Source organism: Oncorhynchus nerka, linkage group LG20, assembly GCF_034236695.1.
Source record: "Oncorhynchus nerka isolate Pitt River linkage group LG20, Oner_Uvic_2.0, whole genome shotgun sequence".
NCBI classification, from domain to species: domain Eukaryota; kingdom Metazoa; phylum Chordata; class Actinopteri; order Salmoniformes; family Salmonidae; genus Oncorhynchus; species Oncorhynchus nerka.
This window is the reverse complement of record NC_088415.1, coordinates 5,338,212-5,365,385: the sequence shown is the minus strand read 5'-3', so window position 1 is coordinate 5,365,385 and position 27,174 is coordinate 5,338,212. Positions and strand designations below refer to the sequence as shown.

The window sequence follows — 27,174 nt, the reverse complement described above, 5'->3', positions numbered from 1 at the left end:
GAAATGACAAACTTTAGAATACTTTTTAAAAACTTGAATATATTACAAGTTTTCATTTCCTGCTGTACAGGTAATTTCCTGCAACAACAGGATGATCAAATTAAGAGATGTCATCTGTAGTGGCTTTGACATACATGTAAACTAAGATTCAATTCAAAAGCTCATATGCAGTTAACCTGTTCAACCTATGGGGGCGCTGTGTCATTATTGGATAAAAAGATGTGCCGTTTTAAGCGCAATATTTTGTCACGAAAAGATGCTCGACTATGCATGGAATTGACAGCCTTGGAAAGACAAAACTCTGACGTCTCCAAAACTGCAAAGATATTATCTGTGAGTGCCCCAGAACTAATGCAACAGGCGAAACCAAGATGAAGTTTCATACAGGAAATGCCCCAGATTCTGAAGGCGCTGTGTTCCAATGTCTCCTTATATGGCTGTGAATGCGCCAGGAATGAGCCTACACTTTCTGTCATTTCCCCAAGTTGTCTGCAGCATTGTGACGTATTTGTAGGCATATCATTGGAAGATTGACCATAAGAGACTACATTTACATGGTGTCCCGCCCGGTGTCCTGTGTGCGTAATCTGTAGGTCCATGCACGTTCCATTTCTTCAGAAGACAAAGTAAACTGCCACGATGGATTTTATCGTCGATAGATATGTGAAAAACACCTTGAGGATTGATTCTAAACATCGGTTTGCCATGTTTCTGTCGATATTATGGAGTTAATTTGGAAAAAAGTTTGCGTTTTAATGACTTAATATATATATTTTTTTTCCCTCCCCAAATGTGATGAACAAAACGGAGCGATTAGTCGACACAAATAATATTTGTTGTAAAAACTGAACATTCTAACAGAGTCTCCTCATTGAAAACATCTGAAGTTCTTCAAAGGTAAATTATTTTATTTAAATGCTTTTCTGGTTTTTGTGGAAAATGTTGCATGCTGAATGCTAACGCTAAATGCTACGTTAGCCATCAATACTGTTACACAAATGCTTGTTTTGCAATGGTTGAGAAGCATATTTTGAAAATCTGAGATGACAGTGTTGTTAACAAAAGGCTAAGCTTGAGAGCAAATAGATTAATTTCATTTCATTTGCGATTTTCATGAATAGTTAACGTTGCGTTATGGTAATGAGCTTCAGGCTGTAGTCACGATGCCGGATCCGGGATGGCTCGACGCAAGAAGTTAAGAAACACAATTGAGGAAAAAAGTGTTTTTGATCAAAGCTTTTTTTAATTAAGAGTATGAATTTCAAAAGAACCGCAGTTGTACAGGACAGACATAGGTACAAGGTAAGCATTTTCAGAATTTTACTTTTTTTTTAGTATTGACAGACTCAATGTTGTTGCTAGGCAGATCAAATGACCAGTTATCAAAACTCAGCTCCGCCCCTCGATATATAAGAGAACGGAAGTTGAGCGTTCCTCAGCTACGGAGGGTGCTGCTCGTCAAGGAGTTTAACTGAAATTCTAAAGTAGGACAAATATCTAGGCAACAACTCAGCAGTTGCTTGGTTCACAGCGCGAACGGCACAGGTCACTCACCCCCAGGAATGTCAAAACAGGAGGGGAAGAAAGTTCTATAAAGGTTTTAATAATAAGACGAACAGTCTCAGGATGGTAAGTTGGTGGTTGAAGATATCCCTCTAGTGGTGTGGTGTTTGTGCTTTGTCAAAGTGGGTGGGGTTATATCCTGTCTGGTTGGCCCTGTCCGGGGGTATCGTCGGACGGGGCCACAGTGTCTCCTGACCCCTCCTGTCTCAGCCTCCAGTATTTATGCTGCAGTAGTTTATGTGTCGGGGGGGCTAGGGTCAGTCTGTTATATCTGGAGTATTTCTCCTGTCTTATCCGGTGTCCTGTGTGAATTTAAGTATGCTCTCTCTAATTCTCTCTCTCTCTCGCAGGACCTGAGCCCTAGGACCATGCCTCAGGACTACCTGGCCTGATGACTCCTTGCTGTCCCCAGTCCACCTGGTTGTGCTGCTGCTCCAGTTTCAACTGTTCTGCCTGCGGCTATGGAACCCTGACCTGTTCACCAGACGTGCTACCTTGTCCCAGACCTGCTGTTTTCAACTCTCTCTCTCTCTACTGTACCTGCTGTCTCTAACTCTGAATGATTGACTATGAAAAGCCAACTGACATGTACTCCTGACGTGCTGACCTGCTGCACCCTCGACAACCACTGTGATTATTATTATTTGACCCTGCTGGTCATCTATGAACGTTTGAACATCTTGGCCATGTTCTGTTATAATCTCTACCTGGCACAGCCAAAAGAGGACTGGCCACCCCTCATAGCCTGGTTCCTCTCTAGGTTTCTTCCTAGGTTCCTGCCTTTCTAGGGAGTTTTTCCACTGTGCTTCTACATCTGCATTGCTTTCTGTTGGGGGTTTTAGGCTGGGTTTCTGTACAGCACTTTGAAACATCAGCTGATGTAAAAAGGGCTTTATAAATACATTTTGATTGATTAACAACTTTTTAGTTAGTTATAGGAATTAAGTTGTTTTATCCAAGCAGGCAAAATCCCACTGGGCACAAACTGGTTTAATCAATGTTGTTTCAACATCATTTGTCAACGTATTGTGACGTGGAATCTTTATGGAAAATACATTGGATTTGAAAAAAAGCAATCAACTGTTGTTTTGAGGGTGGAATTTCAACAACAGGATTATGTCTTCATTCTAACCAATTTCCAACACAGACAAACCTTGTATAAAATATGTTGAATTTGTACCTTTGAAACAACATCAGATTTTCAACATTATGTATGTGTATTATCTACATTCAGAAGAAAATAAAAACTTCAGGCTGGGTAGCACAACCTACTGGAGAGTTGATCTAACTACAGCTATTCAATTGGTCTCCAGAGTTTTTAACCAAGCTTTATTAAAATGTGTCACTGACTTCAACCTATGTGCTATCATGACAACGATCATTGAGAGAGTTCTCTTAATAACTAAATCTATTCACTGTTGCTAGCAAAGTCAATTTCAATGGGTATATTTAACAGAGCCAATGGAATTCTCTGAGAGAATTTAGAATTTTTAAAACACATTTCTTGCTGTTCTACACATTTTGACATGAGGCCCGAGTGAACATTTATCAGTTTTACAGCTTATTTCCCTGTAATTCTAAACATTTTGGCAATTGGCGTATGACCTGTTCTTATGCTATCTGGGGACAGGGTGGGGGCCAAACGAACTTATTTTGGCTTGGGGGGCCGCCAGAGGCCGTGGGGCCACCCGCCTTACGGGGGCTGCTAGGGTGTGTTGTACACCATTGATCCACGTTGAAATGAGGTGCTGTGCCCAGTAGAATAACCTATAATAACAAATACAGGTTGAATAAAATATAGCTCAAGTTCTTACCTGGATGGTTTGGCTCTGGTGACTCGGGTCCCCTGACACTGGCCCCCCGACCAGCTTGCAATACAAATCGTGTATCGACCTTCCATTGTCCCCCTCTCCACAGGTCGCTGTCGCTGTGATTTTGGTCCCTTCTGCCAGGTTAAAATAAGGTGGGTGCAGGCTGTAGCCATTCACCCCGTTGGTGGGCAGTTCCTGGCCCTGCGCCGAGAGGCCGCAGATTAGGGGGTATAACAGCAGCAACGCAAATTGTGTAGGACCGCCAGCCGCCGGGGATACAGTCCCCAACACCAGTCCCCTCGCCATCTTCACCTGCCTGCGCTCTACTCTGCGGTTCGTTAGATAAATAGGCGACTAGGCTACAACGGACAAAACTAATAGAAATGTTCAAGAAAAGAACAGCCGAGATTATAACCTTACTGTGTTGTTACAAAGTAGGCTACCATCGGAAGTATAGCAATATAACAACGATGTAAATTAGAGTTTAACTCCGAATCGTTGCGCGGTGAAGAAGTGCACAACAGTCGATGCGCTCTGCTTTTGCTGTGGTGGCTGTGTATCTCTCGCTCCGGCGAGCACCTAACTATCTGTGCTCTGTTCTCTCTCCCTCCCCTACTCTCTCAATTCAATCCCCTCTCTCTCTTTCTGCCCTTAGTGGCTGAACGAGGTAGCTCAGCGCCAAGGTTGACTGGCTCAAATAAAATAAAAGTGTATTGGTCGCGTACACAGATGTTATAGCAGTTGCAGCGGGAAGCTCCCCAACGTTGCAGTAAAAATGTAAATATACACACATACTAATAAACAACTAAATAGAAACAAGAAATCAAGAATGTCAGACCGAATAACCTAAATAACACTGTACCAGTTAATCCAAATGCAATCTATGAATATATAGGTCCTACACCCAAGAATATATAGCCTAGTGCAGGGTTCCCCAACTGGCGTCCCGCGGGCCGAATTTGGCCCGTAGGTGGTTTTATTTGCCCCCCCCAAGTTTTATTGGTGTGTGTGAAATGATCATTGTTGGACATAAAAGACTGTAAAAACACCAGGAAAATCAGCTCCAAGTGATGTTGTATTAAGTTATATTAAGTCATCTGTTACCAAGTATTACCACACATAGTAGAGAGATGTGTAATCATCCTGTACCAATGTAAGTCAGGTTTGAAATTGTTACGTTTTAGTCAAACATTATACAGTTGAAGACAGAAGTATGATCTTTGTCCCATGTGTAGTTGCAAACCGTAGTCTGGCTTTTTTATGGGGGTTTTGGAGCAGTGGCTTCTTCCTTGCTGAGCGGCCTTTCAGGTTATGTCGATATAGGACTCGTTTTACTGTGGATATAGATACTTTTGTACCTGTTCCCTCCAGCATCTTCACAAGGTCCTTTGCTGTTGTTCTGGGATTGATTTGCACTTTTCACACCAAAGTACGTTCATCTCTAGGAGACAGAACGCGTCTCCTTCCTGAGCGGTATGGCGGCTGCGTGATCCCATGGTGTTTATACTTGCGTACTATTGTTTGTACAGATGAACGCGGTACCTTCAGGCATTTGGAAATTGCTCCCAAGGATGAACCAGACTTATGGAGGTCTACAATTTGTTTTCTGAGGTCTTGGCTGATTTCTTTTGATTTCCCCATGATGTCAAGCAATGAGGCACTGAGTTTGAAGGTAGGCCTTGAAATACATCCACAGGTACACCTCCAATTGACTCAAATTATGGCAATCAGCCTATCAGAAGCTTATAAAGCCATGACATCATTTTCTGGAATTTCCAAGCTGTTTAAAGGCACAGTCAACTTAGTGTATGTAAACTTCTGACCCACTGGAATTGTGATACAGTGAATTATAAGTGAAATAATCTGTCTGTAAACAATTGTTGGAAAAATTACTCGTGTCATGCACAAAGTAGATGTCCTAACCGACATGCCAAAACTATAGTTTTTTAACAAGAAATTAGCTGTTAGCTATGAGGAGTGTGAATCATTGTCTGTCTATGGGGAATGTGAATCACTGTCTGTCTATGGGCAGCTATGAGGAGTGTGGATCACTGTCTGTCTATGGACAGCTATGAGGAGTGTGGATCACTGTCTGTCTATGGACAGCTATGAGGAGTGTGGATCACTGTGCTGTCTATGGACAGCTATGAGGAGTGTGGATCACTGTGCTGTCTATGGACAGCTATGAGGAGTGTGGATCACTATGAGGAGTGTGGATCACTGTGCTGTCTATGGACAGCTATGAGGAGTGTGGATCACTGTGCTGTCTATGGACAGCTATGAGGAGTGTGGATCACTGTGCTGTCTATGGACAGCTATGAGGAGTGTGGATCACTGTGCTGTCTATGGACAGCTATGAGGAGTGTGGATCACTATGAGGAGTGTGGATCACTGTGCTGTCTATGGACAACTATGAGGAGTGTGGATCACTGTCTGTCTATGGACAGCTATGAGGAGTGTGGATCACTCTCTGTCTATGGACAGCTATGAGGAGTGTGGATCACTGTGCTGTCTATGGACAGCTATGAGGAGTGTAGATCACTGTCTGTCTATGGACAGCTATGAGGAGTGTGGATCACTGTCTGTATATGGACAACTATGAGGAGTGTGGATCACTGTGCTGTTGGCTGTAGGGTCCATTGGAAGCTGTGGCCAGATGTCTCACTTCTCTACGTGTGTTACCATTCCCTCCTGTGTATGAACCTCCTTACTCCCCTTATGGATTCAGACTCATTGGATTGGTGTAAGCCTGGGCTCCTTACTGCCCTTATGGATTCAGACCCATTGGATTGGTGTAAGCCTGGGCTCCTTACTGCCCTTATGGATTCAGACCCATTGGATTGGTGTAAGCCTGGGCTCCTTACTGCCCTTATGGATTCAGACCCATTGGATTGGTGTAAGCCTGGGCTCCTTACTGCCCTTATGGATTCAGACCCATTGGATTGGTGTAAGCCTGGGCTCCTTACTGCCCTTATGGATTCAGACCCATTGGATTGGTGTAAGCCTGGGCTCCTTACTGCCCTTTCAGGGAGAGGGGTATAGAGATTAGGGAGAACCTGTCTCTGATGTGTACCGACGCACGCACGCACACACGCACGCACGCGCGCACGCACGCACACACGCACGCACGCACGCACGCACGCACGCACAGACACACACACATACATAAACACGCACGCACGCACAGACACACACACACACACACACACACGCACACGCACGCACGCACGCACGCACGCACAGACACACACACACACACACACACATACATAAACACACACGCACGCACGCACGCACGCACGCACAGACACACACACACACACACACACACACATACATAGACACACACACACACACACACACACATACATACGCACGCACGCACGCACAGACACACACACACACACACACACACACACACACACACACACACACACACACACATAAACACACACACACATAAACACACACACACGCACGCATGCATGCAGAACGGCATTCCTGACTGAACTCTCTCTCCGTAGCGAAGACCTTAACACAGGTTAACATCTACAAGGCCAGACTGACTACAAGGACACTTACTCAGAGCATGAGTTGACCAGCTGGCGAGTCTCTCAGCTGACTGTTCTCTCTGCTACCGCTTACCAATGCACCAAGTCTCTCAGCTGACTGTTCTCTCTGCTACCGCTTACCAACGTACCAAGTCTCTCAGCTGACTGTTCTCTCTGCTACCGCTTACCAACGTACCAAGTCTCTCAGCTGACTGTTCTCTCTACTACCGCTTACCAACGTACCAAGTCTCTCAGCTGACTGTTCTCTCTGCTACCGCTTACCAACGTACCAAGTCTCTCAGCTGACTGTTCTCTCTGCTGCCAACGTACCAAGTCTCTCAGCTGACTGTTCTCTCTGCTGCCAACGTACCAAGTCTCTCAGCTGAATGTTCTCTCTGCTACCAACGCACCAAGTCTCTCAGCTGACTGTTCTCTCTGCTACCAACGTACCAAGTCTCTCAGCTGACTGTTCTCTCTGCTACCACTTACCAAAGTACCAAGTCTCTCAGCTGACTGTTCTCTCTGCTACCGCTTACCAATGTACCAAGTCTCTCGGCTGACTGTTCTCTCTGCTACCAAAGTACCAAGTCTCTCAGCTGACTGTTCTCTCTGCTACCACTTACCAATGTACCAAGTCTCTCTGCTGACTGTTCTCTCTGCTACCACTTACCAATGTACCAAGTCTCTCAGCTGACTGTTCTCTCTGCTACCAATGTACCAAGTCTCTCAGCTGACTGTTCTCGCTGCTACCACTTACCAATGTACCAAGTCTCTCAGCTGACTGTTCTCTCTGCTACCAATGTACCAAGTCTCTCAGCTGACTGTTCTCGCTGCTACCACTTACCAATGTACCAAGTCTCTCAGCTGACTGTTCTCTCTGCTACCAATGTACCAAGTCTCTCAGCTGACTGTTCTCTCTGCTACCAATTACCAATGCACCAATTCTCTCAGCTGACTGTTCTCTCTGCTACCAACGTAACAAGTCTCTCTGCTGACTGTTCTCTCTGCTACCAACGCACCAAGTCTCTCTGCTGACTGTTCTCTCTGCTACCAACGTACCAAGTCTCTCAGCTGACTGTTCTCTCTGCTACCAACGTACCAAGTCTCTCAGCTGACTGTTCTCTCTGCTACCAACGCACCAAGTCTCTCTGCTGACTGTTCTCTCTGCTACCAACGTACCAAGTCTCTCAGCTGACTGTTCTCTCTGCTACCAATGTACCAAGTCTCTCTGCTGACTGTTCTCTCTGCTACCAACGCACCAAGTCTCTCAGCTGACTGTTCTCTCTGCTACCAACGTACCAAGTCTCTCAGCTGACTGTTCTCTCTGCTACCAACGTACCAAGTCTCTCAGCTGACTGTTCTCTCTGCTACCAATGTACCAAGTATCTCAGCTGACTGTTCTCTCTGCTACCAACGTACCAAGTCTCTCTGCTGACTGTTCTCTCTGCTACCAACGTACCAAGTCTCTCAGCTGACTGTTCTCTCTGCTACCGCTTACCAACGCACCAAGTCTCTCTGCTGACTGTTCTCTCTGCTACCAATGTACCAAGTCTCTCTGCTGACTGTTCTCTCTGCTACCAACGTACCAAGTCTCTCAGCTGACTGTTCTCTCTGCTACTGCTTACCAAGTCTCTCAGCTGACTGTTCTCTCTGCTACCGCTTACCAAGTCTCTCTGCTGACTGTTCTCTCTGCTACCAACGTACCAAGTCTCTCAGCTGACTGTTCTCTCTGCTACCAACGCACCGAGTCTCTCAGCTGACTGTTCTCTCTGCTACCGCTTACCAACGTACCAAGTCTCTCAGCTGACTGTTCTCTCTGCTACCAATGCACCAAGTCTCTCAGCTGACTGTTCTCTCTGCTACCGCTTACCAAAGTACCAAGTCTCTCAGCTGACTGTTCTCTCTGCTACCGCTTACCAACATACCAAGTCTCTCAGCTGACTGTTCTCTCTGTTACCGCTTACCAATGCACCAAGTTTCTCAGCTGACTGTTCTCTCTGCTACCGCTTACCAAAGCACCAAGTCTCTCTGCTGACTGTTCTCTCTGCTACCAATGTACCAAGTCTCTCAGCTGACTGTTCTCTCTGCTACCAACGCACCAAGTCTCTCTGCTGACTGTTCTCTCTGCTACCAATGTACCAAGTCTCTCAGCTGACTGTTCTCTCTGCTACCACTTACCAATGTACCAAGTCTCTCAGCTGACTGTTCTCTCTGCTACCGCCTACCAATGCACCAAGTCTCTCAGCTGACTGTTCTCTCTGATACCAAAGCACCAAGTCTCTCTGCTGACTGTTCTCTCTGCTACCAATGTACCAAGTCTCTCAGCTGACTGTTCTCTCTGCTACCAACGCACCAAGTCTCTCCGCTGACTGTTCTCTCTGCTACCAATGTACCAAGTCTCTCAGCTGACTGTTCTCTCTGCTACCACTTACCAAAGTACCAAGTCTCTCAGCTGACTGTTCTCTCTGCTACCGCCTACCAATGCACCAAGTCTCTCTGCTGACTGTTCTCTCTGCTACCGCTTACCAATGTACCAAGTCTCTCGGCTGACTGTTCTCTCTGCTACCAAAGTACCAAGTCTCTCAGCTGACTGTTCTCTCTGCTACCACTTACCAATGTACCAAGTCTCTCTGCTGACTGTTCTCTCTGCTACCACTTACCAATGTACCAAGTCTCTCAGCTGACTGTTCTCTCTGCTACCAATGTACCAAGTCTCTCAGCTGACTGTTCTCGCTGCTACCACTTACCAATGTACCAAGTCTCTCAGCTGACTGTTCTCTCTGCTACCAATGTACCAAGTCTCTCAGCTGACTGTTCTCTCTGCTACCACTTACCAATGCACCAATTCTCTCAGCTGACTGTTCTCTCTGCTACCAACGTACCAAGTCTCTCTGCTGACTGTTCTCTCTGCTACCAACGTACCAAGTCTCTCAGCTGACTGTTCTCTCTGCTACCAACGTACCAAGTCTCTCTGCTGACTGTTCTCTCTGCTACCAACGTACCAAGTCTCTCAGCTGACTGTTCTCTCTGCTACCAACGTACCAAGTCTCTCAGCTGACTGTTCTCTCTGCTACCAATGTACCAAGTCTCTCAGCTGACTGTTCTCTCTGCTACCGCTTACCAACGTACCAAGTCTCTCAGCTGACTGTTCTCTCTGCTACCAACGTACCAAGTCTCTCAGCTGACTGTTCTCTCTGCTACCGCTTACCAACGTACCAAGTCTCTCAGCTGACTGTTCTCTCTGCTACCACTTACCAATGCACCAATTCTCTCAGCTGACTGTTCTCTCTGCTACCAACGTACCAAGTCTCTCTGCTGACTGTTCTCTCTGCTACCAACGTACCAAGTCTCTCAGCTGACTGTTCTCTCTGCTACCAACGTACCAAGTCTCTCTGCTGACTGTTCTCTCTGCTACCAACGTACCAAGTCTCTCAGCTGACTGTTCTCTCTGCTACCAACGTACCAAGTCTCTCAGCTGACTGTTCTCTCTGCTACCAATGTACCAAGTCTCTCAGCTGACTGTTCTCTCTGCTACCGCTTACCAACGTACCAAGTCTCTCAGCTGACTGTTCTCTCTGCTACCAACGTACCAAGTCTCTCTGCTGACTGTTCTCTCTGCTACCAATGTACCAAGTCTCTCAGCTGACTGTTCTCTCTGCTACCAACGCACCAAGTCTCTCCGCTGACTGTTCTCTCTGCTACCAATGTACCAAGTCTCTCAGCTGACTGTTCTCTCTGCTACCACTTACCAAAGTACCAAGTCTCTCAGCTGACTGTTCTCTCTGCTACCGCCTACCAATGCACCAAGTCTCTCTGCTGACTGTTCTCTCTGCTACCGCTTACCAATGTACCAAGTCTCTCGGCTGACTGTTCTCTCTGCTACCAAAGTACCAAGTCTCTCAGCTGACTGTTCTCTCTGCTACCACTTACCAATGTACCAAGTCTCTCTGCTGACTGTTCTCTCTGCTACCACTTACCAATGTACCAAGTCTCTCAGCTGACTGTTCTCTCTGCTACCAATGTACCAAGTCTCTCAGCTGACTGTTCTCGCTGCTACCACTTACCAATGTACCAAGTCTCTCAGCTGACTGTTCTCTCTGCTACCAATGTACCAAGTCTCTCAGCTGACTGTTCTCTCTGCTACCACTTACCAATGCACCAATTCTCTCAGCTGACTGTTCTCTCTGCTACCAACGTACCAAGTCTCTCTGCTGACTGTTCTCTCTGCTACCAACGTACCAAGTCTCTCAGCTGACTGTTCTCTCTGCTACCAACGTACCAAGTCTCTCTGCTGACTGTTCTCTCTGCTACCAACGTACCAAGTCTCTCAGCTGACTGTTCTCTCTGCTACCAACGTACCAAGTCTCTCAGCTGACTGTTCTCTCTGCTACCAATGTACCAAGTCTCTCAGCTGACTGTTCTCTCTGCTACCGCTTACCAACGTACCAAGTCTCTCAGCTGACTGTTCTCTCTGCTACCAACGTACCAAGTCTCTCAGCTGACTGTTCTCTCTGCTACCGCTTACCAACGTACCAAGTCTCTCAGCTGACTGTTCTCTCTGCTACCAACGTACCAAGTCTCTCAGCTGACTGTTCTCTCTGCTACCAACGCACCAAGTCTCTCTGCTGACTGTTCTCTCTGCTACCAACGCACCAAGTCTCTCAGCTGACTGTTCTCTCTGCTACCGCTTGCCAACGTACCAAGTCTCTCAGCTGACTGTTCTCTCTGCTACCAACGCACCAAGTCTCTCAGCTGACTGTTCTCTCTGCTACCGCTTACCAACGTACCAAGTCTCTCAGCTGACTGTTCTCTCTGCTACCAACGTACCAAGTCTCTCAGCTGACTGTTCTCTCTGCTACCGCTTACCAACGTACCAAGTCTCTCAGCTGACTGTTCTCTCTGCTACCAACGTACCAAGTCTCTCAGCTGACTGTTCTCTCTGCTACCGCTTACCAACGTACCAAGTCTCTCAGCTGACTGTTCTCTCTGCTACCAACGTACCAAGTCTCTCTGCTGACTGTTCTCTCTGCTACCAACGTACCAAGTCTCTCAGCTGACTGTTCTCTCTGCTACCAACGAACCAAGTCTCTCAGCTGACTGTTCTCTCTGCTACCAATGTACCAAGTCTCTCAGCTGACTGTTCTCTCTGCTACCGCTTACCAACGTACCAAGTCTCTCAGCTGACTGTTCTCTCTGCTACCAACGTACCAAGTCTCTCTGCTGACTGTTCTCTCTGCTACCAATGTACCAAGTCTCTCAGCTGACTGTTCTCTCTGCTACCAACGCACCAAGTCTCTCCGCTGACTGTTCTCTCTGCTACCAATGTACCAAGTCTCTCAGCTGACTGTTCTCTCTGCTACCACTTACCAAAGTACCAAGTCTCTCAGCTGACTGTTCTCTCTGCTACCGCCTACCAATGCACCAAGTCTCTCTGCTGACTGTTCTCTCTGCTACCGCTTACCAATGTACCAAGTCTCTCGGCTGACTGTTCTCTCTGCTACCAAAGTACCAAGTCTCTCAGCTGACTGTTCTCTCTGCTACCACTTACCAATGTACCAAGTCTCTCTGCTGACTGTTCTCTCTGCTACCACTTACCAATGTACCAAGTCTCTCAGCTGACTGTTCTCTCTGCTACCAATGTACCAAGTCTCTCAGCTGACTGTTCTCGCTGCTACCACTTACCAATGTACCAAGTCTCTCAGCTGACTGTTCTCTCTGCTACCAATGTACCAAGTCTCTCAGCTGACTGTTCTCTCTGCTACCACTTACCAATGCACCAATTCTCTCAGCTGACTGTTCTCTCTGCTACCAACGTACCAAGTCTCTCTGCTGACTGTTCTCTGCTACCAACGTACCAAGTCTCTCAGCTGACTGTTCTCTCTGCTACCAACGTACCAAGTCTCTCTGCTGACTGTTCTCTCTGCTACCAACGTACCAAGTCTCTCAGCTGACTGTTCTCTCTGCTACCAACGTACCAAGTCTCTCAGCTGACTGTTCTCTCTGCTACCAATGTACCAAGTCTCTCAGCTGACTGTTCTCTCTGCTACCGCTTACCAACGTACCAAGTCTCTCAGCTGACTGTTCTCTCTGCTACCAACGTACCAAGTCTCTCAGCTGACTGTTCTCTCTGCTACCGCTTACCAACGTACCAAGTCTCTCAGCTGACTGTTCTCTCTGCTACCAACGTACCAAGTCTCTCAGCTGACTGTTCTCTCTGCTACCAACGCACCAAGTCTCTCTGCTGACTGTTCTCTCTGCTACCAACGCACCAAGTCTCTCAGCTGACTGTTCTCTCTGCTACCGCTTGCCAACGTACCAAGTCTCTCAGCTGACTGTTCTCTCTGCTACCAACGCACCAAGTCTCTCAGCTGACTGTTCTCTCTGCTACCGCTTACCAATGCACCAAGTCTGGAACCAACAGGACCCTGAACAGCTTCTACCCCCAAACCATGAGACTGATAAATAGTTAGTTAAATAGTTAACCACTAACTACCCAAACTATCTGCATTGACCCCTTTTGGCACTAACTTTTTTGACTCATCACATACACTGCTGCTACTGTTTATTATCTATCCTGTTGTCTAGTCACTTCACCCCTACCTATATGTACATATCTACCTCAATGACATTGTTCCCTTGTATATGGACTCAGTACTCTCTGTAAATAACCCTATATATGGACTCAGTACTCTGTGTAAATAACCCTGTATATGGACTCAGTACTCTGTGTAAATAACCCTGTATATGGACTCAGTACTCTGTGTAAATAACCCTGTATATGGACTCAGTACTCTGTGTAAATAACCCTGTATATGGACTCAGTACTCTGTGTAAATAACCCTGTATATGGACTCGGTACTCTGTGTAAATAGCCAAGTCTATCATTACTTATTGTGTATTTATTCATCATGTTGTTTTGTTTCTATTATTTCTCTGTTATTTTTCTCTACATTGTTGGGAAGGGCCCGTCAGCATTTCACTGTTAGTCTACACCTGTTGTTTCTCTCTACATTGTTGGGAAGGGTTAGTCTACACCTGTTGTTTCTCTCTACATTGTTGGGAAGGGTTAGTCTACACCTGTTGTTTCTCTCTACATTGTTGGGAAGGGTTAGTCTACACCTGTTGTTTCTCTCTACATTGTTGGGAAGGGTTAGTCTACACCTGTTGTTTCTCTCTACATTGTTGGGAAGGGCCCGTCAGCATTTCACTGTTAGTCTACACCTGTTGTTTCTCTCTACATTGTTGGGAAGGGCCCGTCAGCATTTCACTGTTAGTCTACACCTGTTGTTTCTCTCTACATTGTTGGGAAGGGTCAGTCAGCATTTCACTGTTAGTCTACACCTGTTGTTTCTCTCTACATTGTTGGGAAGGGTCCGTCAGCATTTCACTGTTAGTCTACACCTGTTGTTTCTCTCTACATTGTTGGGAAGGGTTAGTCTACACCTGTTGTTTCTCTCTACATTGTTGGGAAGGGTCAGTCAGCATTTCACTGTTAGTCTACACCTGTTGTTTCTCTTTACATTGTTGGGAAGGGTCAGTCAGCATTTCACTGTTAGTCTACACCTGTTGTTTCTCTTTACATTGTTGGGAAGGGTCAGTCAGCATTTCACTGTTAGTCTACACCTGTTGTTTCTCTCTACATTGTTGGGAAGGGTTAGTCTACACCTGTTGTTTCTCTCTACATTGTTGGGAAGGGTTAGTCTACACCTGTTGTTTCTCTCTACATTGTTGGGAAGGGCCCCTTCAGCATTTCACTGTTAGTCTACACCTGTTGTTTACGAACCATGTGACAAATACAATTTTATTTGACTTGGGGGATATACACCACGTGACCCAAAGTATGTGGATACCTGCTCGTCGAACGTCTCATTCCAAAATCATGGGCATTAATATGGAGTTGGTCCCCCCCCTTTGTTGCTATAACAACCTCCACTCTTCTGGGAAGGCTACTATTACCTACACTATCTACTATTACCTACACTATCTACTATTACCTACACTATCTACAGGCTCTATTATCTACACTATCTACAATTACCTACACTATCTACTATTACCTACACTATCTACTATTACCTACACTATCTACTATTACCTACACTATATACTATTACCTACACTATCTACTATTACCTACACGATCTACTATTACCTACACTATCTATTACCTACACTATCTACTATTACCTACACTATCTACTATTACCTACACTATCTACTATTACCTACACTATCTACAGGCTCTATTACCTACACTATCTACTATTACCTACACTATCTACTATTACCTACACTATCTACTATTACCTACACTATCTACTATTACCTACACTATCTACTATTACCTACACTATCTACTATTACCTACACTATCTACTATTACCTACACTATCTACTATTACCTACACTATCTACAGACCCTATTACCTACACTATCTACTATTACCTACACTATCTACTATTACCTACACTATATACTATTACCTACACTATCTACTATTACCTACACTATCTACTATTACCTACACTATCTACAGACCCTATTACCTACACTATCTACAGACCCTATTACCTACACTATCTACAGACCCTATTACCTACACTATCTACAGACCCTATTACCTACACTATCTACAGACCCTATTACCTACACTATCTACAGACCCTATTACCTACACTATCTACAGACCCTATTACCTACACTATCTACTATTACCTACACTATCTACTATTACCTACACTATCTACAGACCCTATTACCTACACTATCTACTATTACCTACACTATCTACTATTACCTACACTATCTACTATTACCTACGCTATCTACTATTACCTACACTATCTACTATTACCTACACTATCTACTATTACCTACACTATCTACTATTACCTACACTATCTACTATTACCTACACTATCTACAGACCCTTTTACCTACACTATCTACTATTACCTACACTATCTACAGACCCTATTACCTACACTATCTACTATTACCTACACTATCTACAGGCTCTATTACCTACACTATCTACTATTACCTACACTATCTACTATTACCTACACTATCTACTATTACCTACACTATCTACAGACCCTTTTACCTACACTATCTACTATTACCTACACTATCTACAGACCCTATTACCTACACTATCTACTATTACCTACACTATCTACAGGCTCTATTACCTACACTATCTACTATTACCTACACTATCTACTATTACCTACACTATCTACAGGCTCTATTACCTACACTATCTACTATTACCTACACTATCTACTATTACCTACACTATCTACTATTACCTACGCTATCTACTATTACCTACGCTATCTACTATTACCTACACTATCTACTATTACCTACACTATCTACTATTACCTACACTATCTACTATTACCTACACTATCTACTATTACCTACACTATCTACAGGCTCTATTACCTACACTATCTACTATTACCTACACTATCTACTATTACCTACACTATCTACAGACCCTATTACCTACACTATCTACTATTACCTACACTATCTACTATTACCTACACTATCTACAGACCCTTTTACCTACACTATCTACTATTAACTACACTATCTACTATTACCTACACTATCTACAGACCCTATTACCTACACTATCTACTATTACCTACACTATCTACAGGCTCTATTACCTACACTATCTACTATTACCTACACTATCTACTATTACCTACACTATCTACAGACCCTATTACCTACACTATCTACTATTACCTACACTATCTACTATTACCTACACTATCTACTATTACCTACACGATATACTATTACCTACACTATCTACTATTACCTACACGATCTACTATTACCTACACTATCTACTATTACCTACACTATCTACTATTACCTACACTATCTACTATTACCTACACTATCTACTATTACCTACACTATCTACTATTACCTACACTATATACTATTACCTACACTATCTACTATTACCTACACTATCTACTATTACCTACACTATCTACTATTACCTACACTATCTACTATTACCTACACTATCTACTATTACCTACACTATCTACTATTACCTACACTATCTACTATTACCTACACTATCTACTATTACCTACACTATCTACTATTACCTACGGTCAGTCTTGCCTTTTACACTGAACAAAACATATTACCGCATCTTGTCCTCCCTTCAGCCAAGTGTCCCACATAGTTCTTGACTTAATATCTCTCTTGAACGATATGATTTCTCTCAACATAAGCAATGTGTGGAGCTCATTTACTATACTGAACATGAACTATACTGAACATGAACTATACTGAACATGAACTATACAGAACATTACCTATACTGGACATGAACTATACTGAACATGAACTATACTGAACATGAACTATACTGAACATGAACTATACTGAACATGAACTATACTGAACATTACCTATACTGGACATGAACTATACTGAACATTAACTATACTGGACATGAACTATACTGAACATGAACTATACTGAACATGAACTATACTGAACATGAACTATACTGAACATGAACTATACTGAACATGAACTATACTGAACATGAACTATACTGAACATGAACTATACTGAACATTACCTATACTGGACATGAACTATACTGAACATGAACTATACTGAACATGAACTATACTGAACATTACCTATACTGGACATGAACTATACTGAACATTAACTATACTGGACATGAACTATACTGAACATGAACTATACTGAACATGAACTATACTGAACATGAACTATACTGAACATGAACTATACTGAACATTAACTATACTGAACATTAACTATACTGAACATGAACTATACTGGACATGAACTATACTGAACATGAACTATACTGAACATGAACTATACTGAACATGAACTATACTGAACATGAACTATACTGAACATGAACTATACTGAACATGAACTAAACTGGACATGAACTATACTGGACATGAACTATACTGGACATGAACTATACTGGACATGAACTATACTGAACATGAACTATACTGAACATGAACATGAACTATACTGAACATGAACTATACTGAACATTAACTATACTGAACATTAACTATACTGAACATTAACTATACTGAACATTAACTATACTGAACATTAACTATACTGAACATGAACATGAACTATACTGAACATGAACTATACTGAACATGAACTATACTGAACATGAACATGAACTATACTGAACATTAACTATACTGAACATGAACATGAACTATACTGAACATGAACTATACTGAACATGAACTATACTGAACATGAACTATACTGAACATGAACTATACTGAACATGAACTATACTGAACATGAACTATACTGAACATGAACTATTCTGAACATGAACTATACTGAACATGAACTATACTGAACATGAACTATACTGAACATTAACTATACTGAACATATACTGAACATTAACTATACTGGACATGAACTATACTGAACATGAACTATACTGAACATGAACTATACTGAACATGAACTATACTGAACATGAACTATACTGAACATGAACTATACTGAACATGAACTATACTGAACATTAACTATACTGAACATTAACTATACTGAACATGAACTATACTGAACATGAACTATACTGAACATGAACTATACTGAACATTAACTATACTGAACATATACTGAACATTAACTATACTGAACATTAACTATACTGGACATGAACTATACTGAACATTAACTATACTGAACATTAACTATACTGAACATTAACTATACTGAACATTAACTATACTGAACATGAACTATACTGAACATGAACTATACTGAACATTAACTATACTGAACATTAACTATACTGAACATGAACTATACTGAACATGAACTATACTGAACATGAACTATACTGAACATGAACTAAACTGGACATGAACTATACTGGACATGAACTATACTGGACATGAACTATACTGAACATGAACTATACTGGACATGAACTATACTGGACATGAACTATACTGAACATGAACTATACTGAACATGAACATGAACTATACTGAACATGAACTATACTGAACATGAACTATACTGAACATGAACTATACTGAACATGAACTATACTGAACATTAACTATACTGAACATGAACTATACTGGACATGAACTATACTGAACATGAACTATACTGAACATGAACTATACTGAACATGAACTATACTGAACATGAACTATACTGAACATGAACTATACTGAACATGAACTAAACTGGACATGAACTATACTGGACATGAACTATACTGGACATGAACTATACTGAACATGAACTATACTGGACATGAACTATACTGGACATGAACTATACTGAACATGAACTATACTGAACATGAACATGAACTATACTGAACATGAACTATACTGAACATGAACTATACTGAACATTAACTATACTGAACATTAACTATACTGAACATTAACTATACTGAACATTAACTATACTGAACATGAACATGAACTATACTGAACATGAACTATACTGAACATGAACTATACTGAACATGAACATGAACTATACTGAACATTAACTATACTGAACATGAACATGAACTATACTGAACATGAACTATACTGAACATGAACTATACTGAACATGAACTATACTGAACATGAACTATACTGAACATGAACTATACTGAACATGAACTATACTGAACATGAACTATTCTGAACATGAACTATACTGAACATGAACTATACTGAACATGAACTATACTGAACATTAACTATACTGAACATATACTGAACATTAACTATACTGGACATGAACTATACTGAACATGAACTATACTGAACATGAACTATACTGAACATGAACTATACTGAACATGAACTATACTGAACATGAACTATACTGAACATGAACTATACTGAACATTAACTATACTGAACATTAACTATACTGAACATATACTGAACATTAACTATACAGAACATTAACTATACTGGACATGAACTATACTGAACATGAACTATACTGAACATTAACTATACTGAACATTAACTATACTGAACATTAACTATACTGAACATGAATTATACTGAACATGAATTATACTGAACATTAACTATACTGAACATTAACTATACTGAACATGATATATACTGAACATTATATATACTGAACATTAACTATACTGAACATTAACTATACTGAACATTAACTATACTGAACATTAACTATACTGAACATGAATTATACTGAACATTAACTATACTGAACATTAACTATACTGAACATTAACTATACTGAACATTATATATACTGAACATGAACTATACTGAACATTAACTATACTGAACATTAACTATACTGAACATTAATTATACTGAACATGAATTATACTGAACATTAACTATACTGAACATGAACTATACTGAACATTAACTATACTGAACATGAACTATACTGAACATGAACTATACTGAACATTAACTATACTGAACATTAACTATACTGAACATTAACTATACTGAACATTAATTATACTGAACATGAATTATACTGAACATTAACTATACTGAACATTAACTATACTGAACATTAACTATACTGAACATTAACTATACTGAACATGAACTATACTGAACAAAAAGATAAACGCAACAGGTGAAATGTTGGTCCCATGTTTCATGAGCTGAAATAAACGATCCCATACCCACAAAAAAAAACATATTTATCTCAAATATTGTGCACAAATTTGGTTTCATCCCTGTTAGTGAGCATATCTCCTTCACCAAAGTCATCCATCCACCTGACAGGTGTGGCATATCAAGATGCTGACTGAACAGCACCCTCAGGGGCGGCAGGTAGCCTAGTGGTTAGAGCGTTGAGCCCATAACTGAAAGGTTGCTGGATCAAATCCCTGAGCTGACAAGGTAAAAATCTGTCCCTCTACCCCTGAGCAAGGCAGTTAACCCACTGTTCCCTAGTTCCTGCCAATATCCAGCAACTTCACACAGCCATTGAAGAGTGGGACAACATTCCAACAGGCCACCAATCAACAGCCTGATCAACTCTGTGCCAAGGAGATGTGTCTCCCTGCTTGAGGCAAACGTTTGTCACACCAGATACTGACTGGGTTTCTAACTTTAAGGTATCTGTGACCAACAGATGCATATCTATATTCCCAGTCATGTGAAATCCATAGATTAGGGCCTAATGAATTCCTTTCAATTGACTAATTTCCTTATATGAACTTATATGAACTCAGTAAAATATTTGAAATTGTTGCATGTTGCGTTTATATTTTGACTCTGAGATGTTTTGTGAACACAGACCGGCATTCCTGGGAAGCTCTCCCTCATGCTCCCGATCAGATAGCCTGTCTGAGAGATTCCTGTTGCATTGTGGTACGATGTGATTAGATAGGATGAGAGACTCCTGTTGCATTGTGGTATGATGTGTTTGAAGTCCCGTAGGAGAGGACAGTGTGTTTGGGGGTGTGCTGGGAGTGAGCGAAGGGTGACGGAGGGAGGGGGTGAGGGGAATGAGAGGAAGGGGGAGGGGCAGGAGTGAGGAGGGGTGACGGCGGGAGGAGGGGGGTGAGGGAGTGATGATGGGGAGTGAAGGAGGGGGGTGGTGGCGGGAACATTTTGATGATTGACTGAGAGGGCAGGTACCTACATGTTCCTGTTTGGTCTCTGTTAAGCTTCTCAAAAACATTATTCACACACTCCTGGTGGTCCCCTTCTGTTTGTTCTTCTCTCTCTCTGCTTCCCCTCTCTCAGTCTTTCTCTCTGCCTCCGCTCTCTTTGTCTGTCTGTCTGTCTGTCTGTCTGTCTGTCTGTCTAGCCACCTAGCGAGAGAGAGAGAGACAGAGAGAGAGAGACAGAGAGCGAGAGAGAGAGAGACAGAGAGAGAGACAGAGAGAGAGACAGAGAGAGAGAGAGAGAGAGAGTGTAGTGCTCCTCTAGATAGAGAGAGTATAGTGCTCCTCTAGAGAGAGAGAGTATAGTGCTCCTCTAGAGAGAGAGAGAGAGAGTGTCGTGCTCTTCTAGAGACAGAGAGAGTGTAGTGCTCTTCTAGAGAGAGAGAGTATAGTGCTCCTCTAGAGAGAGAGTGTGTAGTGCTCCTCTAGAGAGAGAGAGAGAGAGTGTAGTGCTCTTCTAGAGACAGAGAGAGTGTAGTGCTCGTCTAGAGAGAGAGAGTATAGTGCTCTTCTAGAGAGAGAGAGTATAGTGCTCTTCTAGAGAGAGAGAGAGAGTATAGTGCTCCTCTAGAGAGAGAGAGTATAGTGCTCCTCTAGAGAGAGAGTGTGTAGTGCTCCTCTAGAGAGAGAGAGTATAGTGCTCCTCTAGAGAGAGAGAGTATAGTGCTCCTCTAGAGAGAGAGAGAATAGTGCTCCTCTAGAGAGAGAGAGAGAGAGTGTCATGCTCTTCTAGAGACAGAGAGAGTGTAGTGCTCTTCTAGAGAGAGTGTGTGTAGTGCTCCTCTAGAGAGAGAGAGAGAGAGAGAGAGAGTGTAGTGCTCTTCTAGAGACAGAGAGAGTGTAGTGCTCGTCTAGAGAGAGAGAGTATAGTGCTCTTCTAGAGAGAGAGAGTATAGTGCTCCTCTAGAGAGAGAGAGTATAGTGCTCTTCTAGAGAGAGAGAGTATAGTGCTCTTCTAGAGAGAGAGAGAGAGTATAGTGCTCCTCGAGAGAGAGAGTATAGTGCTCCTCTAGAGAGAGTGTGTAGTGCTCCTCTAGAGAGAGAGAATAGTGCTCCTCTAGAGAGAGAGAGTATAGTGCTCTTCTAGAGAGAAAGAGAGTATAGTGCTCTTCTAGAGAGAGAGAGTATAGTGCTCTTCTAGAGAGAGAGAGTATAGTGCTCTTCTAGAGAGAAAGAGAGTATAGTGCTCCTCTAGAGAGAGAGAGTATAGTGCTCCTCTAGAGAGAGAGAGTATAGTGCTCCTCTAGAGAGAGAGAGTATAGTGCTCCTCTAGAGAGAGAGAGTATAGTGCTCTTCTAGAGAGAGAGAGTATAGTGCTCTTCTAGAGAGAAAGAGAGTATAGTGCTCTTCTAGAGAGAGAGTATAGTGCTCCTCTAGAGAGAGAGAGAGTATAGTGCTCCTCTAGAGAGAGTATAGTGCTCCTCTAGAGAGAGAGAGAGAGTATAGTGCTCCTCTAGAGAGACTGAGTATAGTGCTCCTCTAGAGAGAGTATAGTGCTCCTCTAGAGAGAGAGAGTATAGTGCTCCTCTAGAGAGACTGAGTATAGTGCTCCTCTAGAGAGAGAGAGTATAGTGCTCCTCTAGAGAGAGAGAGTATAGTGCTCTTCTATCTGACTAACAGAAGCATGGGGACACACAGGGAGGGAGCGTGTACTGGAGCAGGAGCAACCAACCTACAGCTTGGAGACGAAACAATCATATAATACATGTCTGATTTCATATGATTCAGTCATGTAGATACACACAGTCCCACAGACTGACACTAAAGCAGAGAAATTAAGACCCTGACTCCAAGAGAAACTGTAATCTCTGCACCTTCTGCTCTATATCCGCATCCCAAATAACACCATATTCCCTGTATAGTGAGACAGTAGTGCACTATATATAGGGAATAGGGTGCCATAGGACTCTGGTCTAAAGTAGTGCACTACATAGGGAATAGGGTGCCATAGGACTCTGGTCTAAAGTAGTGCACTACATATGGAATAGGGTGCCATAGGACTCTGGTCTAAAGTAGTGCACTACATAGGGAATAGGGTGCCATAGGACTCTGGTCTAAAGTAGTGCAATACATAGGGAATAGGGTGCCATTGGGTTCTGATCTAAAGTAGTGCACTATATATAGGGAATAGGGTGCCATAGGGCTCTGGTCTAAAGTAGTACACTACATAGGGAATAGGGTGCCATTAGGTTCTGAAAAAAGTAGTGCACTATATATAGGGAATAGGGTGCCATAGGACTCTGGTCTAAAGTAGTGCACTACATAGGGAATAGGGTTCTATAGGGTTCTGGTCTAAAGTAATGCACTACATAGGGAATAGGGTGCCATAGGACTCTGGTCTAAAGTAGGGCACTACATAGGGAATAGGGTGCCATTAGGTTCTGATCTAAAGTAGTGCACTATATATAGGGAATAGGGTGCCATAGGACTGGTCTAAAGTAGTGCACTACATAGGGAATAGGGTGCCATTAGGTTCTGATCTAAAGTAGTGCACTATATATAGGGAATAGGGTGCCATAGGACTCTGGTCTAAAGTAGTGCACTACATAGGGAATAGGGTGCCATTAGGTTCTGATCTAAAGTAGTGCACTATATATAGGGAATAGGGTGCCATAGGACTCTGGTCTAAAGTAGTGCACTACATAGGGAATAGGGTGTCATTTGGAATGTATCCTATGTATGACTCTGTGGCATCTCTAAACTGATGGACCCCGGATACCAAAGGTAACCTACGGGTCATATTAAATCCCTTATAGATGGTACCTGGCTGAGACAATGCTCCCTCTATTACCTGCTATGTTTTCTATACTTGGCAGCTACCTCAACCCCCCCCAGACAGGTATGTGGGGTCCAGGTTGAGGTAGGTAATAACAGGTAGGATAGCTAAGAGCTTGTATGTACAGGCACAAACCACTTCTAGTATTTACAGACTGTAGTATACCCTGCTGTGCTCGCTCTGTGCCGAGGCCCCTGCTTCGACTGAAATACATTAGTAAATAGAGGTGAAATAATGCTTTTAACAAATGCAGGTTTTTTATTTTTAAAGGTTTCTTCATGCCAGTGCCTTAGGTAGCATCAGACTCGTCTCCATAAGGAAGACATGGCCAGATGTGACCACCTGTGTTTCTCTCTGGCACGGAACCTTGATAAGGAAGACATGGCCAGATGTGACCACCTGTGTTTCTCTCTGGCACGGAACCTTGATAAGGAAGACATGGCCAGATGTGACCACCTGTGTTTCTCTCTGGCACGGAACCTTGATAAGGAAGACATGGCCAGATGTGACCACCTGTGTTTCTCTCTGGCACGGAACCTTGATAAGGAAGACATGGCCAGATGGGACCACCTGTGTTTCTCTCTGGCACGGAACCTTGATAAGGAAGACATGGCCAGATGGGACCACCTGTGTTTCTCTCTGGCACGGAACCTTGATAAGGAAGACATGGCCAGATGTGACCACCTGTGTTTCTCTCTGGCACGGAACCTTGATAAGGAAGACATGGCCAGATGGGACCACCTGTGTTTCTCTCTGGCACGGAACCTTGATAAGGAAGACATGGCCAGATGTGACCACCTGTGTTTCTCTCTGGCACGGAACCTTGATAAGGAAGACATGGCCAGATTGGACCACCTGTGTTTCTCTCTGGCACGGAACCTTGATAAGGAAGACATGGCCAGATGTGACCACCTGTGTTTCTCTCTGGCACGGAACCTTGATAAGGAAGACATGGCCAGATGGGACCACCTGTGTTTCTCTCTGGCACGGAACCTTGATAAGGAAGACATGGCCAGATGTGACCACCTGTGTTTCTCTCTGGCACGGAACCTTGATAAGGAAGACATGGCCAGATGGGACCACCTGTGTTTCTCTCTGGCACGGAACCTTGATAAGGAAGACATGGCCAGATGGGACCACCTGTGTTTCTCTCTGGCACGGACCCTTGATTTACACCTTTCTCACCTGAATAGAAGATGAGGAAGTGTGACAAAATGAGACTGCTGGTCCTGTGAACCCTTCAGAGACCTGTAGCCCATACAGGAGTCTGTGAGAGACGAACCCTTCAGAGACCTGTAGCCCATACAGGAGTCTGTGAGAGATGAACCCTTCAGAGACCTGTAGCCCATACAGGAGTCTGTGAGAGATGAACCCTTCAGAGACCTGTAGCCCATACAGGAGTCTGTGAGAGATGAACCCTTCAGAGACCTGTAGCCCATACAGGAGTCTGTGAGAGATGAACCCTTCAGAGACCTGTAGCCCATACAGGAGTCTGTGAGAGATGAACCCTTCAGAGACCTGTAGCCCATACAGGAGTCTGTGAGAGATGAACCCTTCAGAGACCTATAGCCCATACAGGAGTCTGTGAGAGATGAACCCTTCAGAGACCTGTAGCCCATACAGGAGTCTGTGAGAGATGAACCCTTCAGAGACCTGTAGCCCATACAGGAGTCTGTGAGAGATGAACCCTTCAGAGACTGTAATCAGAATACTCAATAATGAAGGGCTTCACCAAGCTAAGGTCTTTCATTTCACCACAGAGAGAGAGAGAGAGAGAGAGAGAGAGAGAGAGAGAGAGAGGCAGAGAGAGAAAAGAGTCCCTAAACAGAGAGTACACAGTAGCAGAATACCTGACCACTGTGACTGACCCAAACTTAAGGAAAGCTTTGACTTTGTACAGTGAGCATAGCCTTGCTATTGAGAAAGGTTGCCGTAGGCAGACATGGCTCTCAAGAGAAGACAGTGTGCACACTGCCCACAAAATGAGGTGGAAACTGAGCTGCACTTCCTAACCTCAGATAACACAGACCCACAAAGAATTTGAAAACAAATCCAATTTTATTAAACTCCCTTATCTATTGGGTGAAATACCACAGTGTGCCATCACAGCAGCAAGATTTGTGACCTGTTGCCACAAGAAAAGGGCAACCAGTGAAGAACAAACACCATTGCAAATGCAACCCATATTTATGCTTATTTATTTCACTTGCTTTGGTAATGTAAACATGTGTTTTCCATACCAATAATATCGATATCCATGCCCCTTGAATTCAATTGAACTGAGAAAGAGAGAGACAGAGAGCGAGAGCGAAAGAGTGAGGGAGAGAGAGAGAGTGAGGGAGAGAGAGAGAGAGACAGAGACAGCGAGAGAAAGAGAGAGAGAGAAAGAGAGAGTAAGAGATAGAGAGCAAGAGAGCGAGGGAGAGAGAGAGAGAGAGAAAGAGAGAGAGACAGAGAGCGAGAGAGAAAGAGAGAGAGAGAGAATTTAAAGCAATCTTTAAAACAGTCTGCCATTAGCTGTTATAGTAAGGCCACATTATAAGAAAGAGCCTCAAACAGCTGTTCCGGATGGTTAAAATAGCAATAAGCACTCTGGGATTCCCTGAACACTAGTCGAGTCAATGAGATGTGGAAAGAAGCCTGTCGGGAGACTAACTAAACACTGACATTCTTTCTCAACTTTTTTCAATTGTATTTTAAATTAATAAAAAAATGTGAGTAATATTATACATTCACACACA

General features: G+C 43.1%; 1 protein-coding gene across 1 annotated transcript in view; it reads right to left on the bottom strand.

Annotated features, from left to right (window-relative positions):
- lama5 (laminin, alpha 5) overlaps positions 1–3,939 on the bottom strand; it is a 324,122-nt gene extending 320,183 nt beyond the window's left edge. The window contains 1 exon segment of the mRNA XM_065005098.1: positions 3,378–3,939. Within this exon segment, the coding sequence (XP_064861170.1) occupies positions 3,378–3,680 (303 nt within the window). The 5' untranslated portion in view covers positions 3,681–3,939.
- Positions 3,940–27,174: the final 23,235 nt, after the last annotated feature.